The following is a 1,373-nucleotide window of genomic DNA, read 5'->3' as shown; positions in this document are numbered from 1 at the left end:
CCCAAGCCAAGATACTGAAAAGAAAATCTTGACTTACCTCAAATCCATCCGAAGAAAGACCCTCTCTCCAGACCGTTGCATCAGCCTTTTCCAGACCATGGTTGAGATGAGAGACCAGAAAGTCAAAGATGAGATTCAGGAATATCTGATGTTGAAAGATCGTTCAAAAACTGAGCTGACTCCTATGCACTGCTCTGCACTGGCCTACATGCTGCAGGTATCGAAGAAGGATGTGGATATTTTGGACTTGAAGACTTACAACACATCAGATGAGGGCAGAAGGAGGCTGATACCAGCAGTGAAGAGCAGCAGAAAGGCAATGTAAGTTGTCATGATTTAGTTTTAGTATTTCTTTAACTCTTGAGAAGTGTATGTTGATGTTCTTCTCAGGCTGCAAACAATTTCCATGTTCCACCAGTGAGACTGTCAGGGCAGCCTGCGAGTTCCCATTGGGGACAGTTCCTACCTTTCCCTAAATGGTCTTTTATCCTTGATACATATTTTATGTACATCATTAAACAGTTGTACCTTTTTCTTTATCATATAACCTTATTATCCACCCTTAGACTAGCAGACTGCAAAGTGACCAAAGAGTGGGTTGAACACCTGGCGTTAGATCTCAAGTTCCCCAACACACCTCTACGAGAGCTGGACCTGAGCAACAATGACCTGAAAGACGAAGGAGTGAAGCTTCTCTGTGATGGACTGTCGAGTCAATGCTGCAAACTGGAGATACTGAGGTATGTATATAACAAGTAATATGCCATAATGAAAATGGGTGTATCAAACTTCAACCTGCTATTCTCACTGTTTAAAGTTGTATCAAAATGTCTTGTTCCTTTTGCAACAATGCTTGATTCTTGTCTGTTGGAATCCATCTTTCTGCCAACTTTTAAATTTTTTTTCTGATGGTCATAATTTATCTTCACCATGGTTGACCCATTCAGTTAATTCTTTAACTTCAACTTGCCCTTTCTTTTAATAATATTTAGGTTCTCTGTCTGAAATGAATAAAGATCAGCCTTCTTTATATTCATTCAGGGTTGCAAGAAACTTACTGTTGGTGACACTGCTCTTCATAAATACATCCTGAATCTGCATTCTGATTAACCAAAGACTGTGTTTTCTCAGGTTGTCAGGTTGCATGGTCACTGAGACAGCCTGTGGTTTTCTGGCCTCAGCTTTGAAATCCAACCCCTCCCATCTCAGGGAACTGGATCTCAGCTACAACCATCCAGGAGACTCTGGAGTGAAGCTTCTCCTTGAGCTGAAGGATGATCCACAATACAAGCTCAGCATACTCAAGTAATTATAATCTCAGCCATGTTTTAAACTGTTAACCAGACATATATTTGTCAAACCAACCAGTTATT

General features: G+C 40.6%; 1 protein-coding gene across 1 annotated transcript; it reads left to right on the top strand.

Annotated features, from left to right (window-relative positions):
- The first annotated feature begins 6 nt into the window (after positions 1–6).
- LOC111649288 (ribonuclease inhibitor-like) lies at positions 7–1,339 on the top strand. Its single transcript, XM_023399065.2, has 3 exons — positions 7–321; positions 567–740; positions 1,132–1,339. The coding sequence occupies exons 1-3, from the start codon at positions 98–100 to the stop codon at positions 1,307–1,309; spliced, it is 576 nt and encodes a 191-aa protein (XP_023254833.2). The 5' UTR covers positions 7–97; the 3' UTR covers positions 1,310–1,339.
- Positions 1,340–1,373: the final 34 nt, after the last annotated feature.

The sequence above is a fragment of the Seriola lalandi genome, unplaced genomic scaffold (assembly GCF_002814215.2).
Source record: "Seriola lalandi dorsalis isolate HSWRI2012SDOR001 ecotype SW California unplaced genomic scaffold, Sedor1 jcf7180002050310, whole genome shotgun sequence".
NCBI lineage: Eukaryota > Metazoa > Chordata > Actinopteri > Carangiformes > Carangidae > Seriola > Seriola lalandi.
This window is presented reverse-complemented; position numbering and strand designations above follow the sequence as displayed.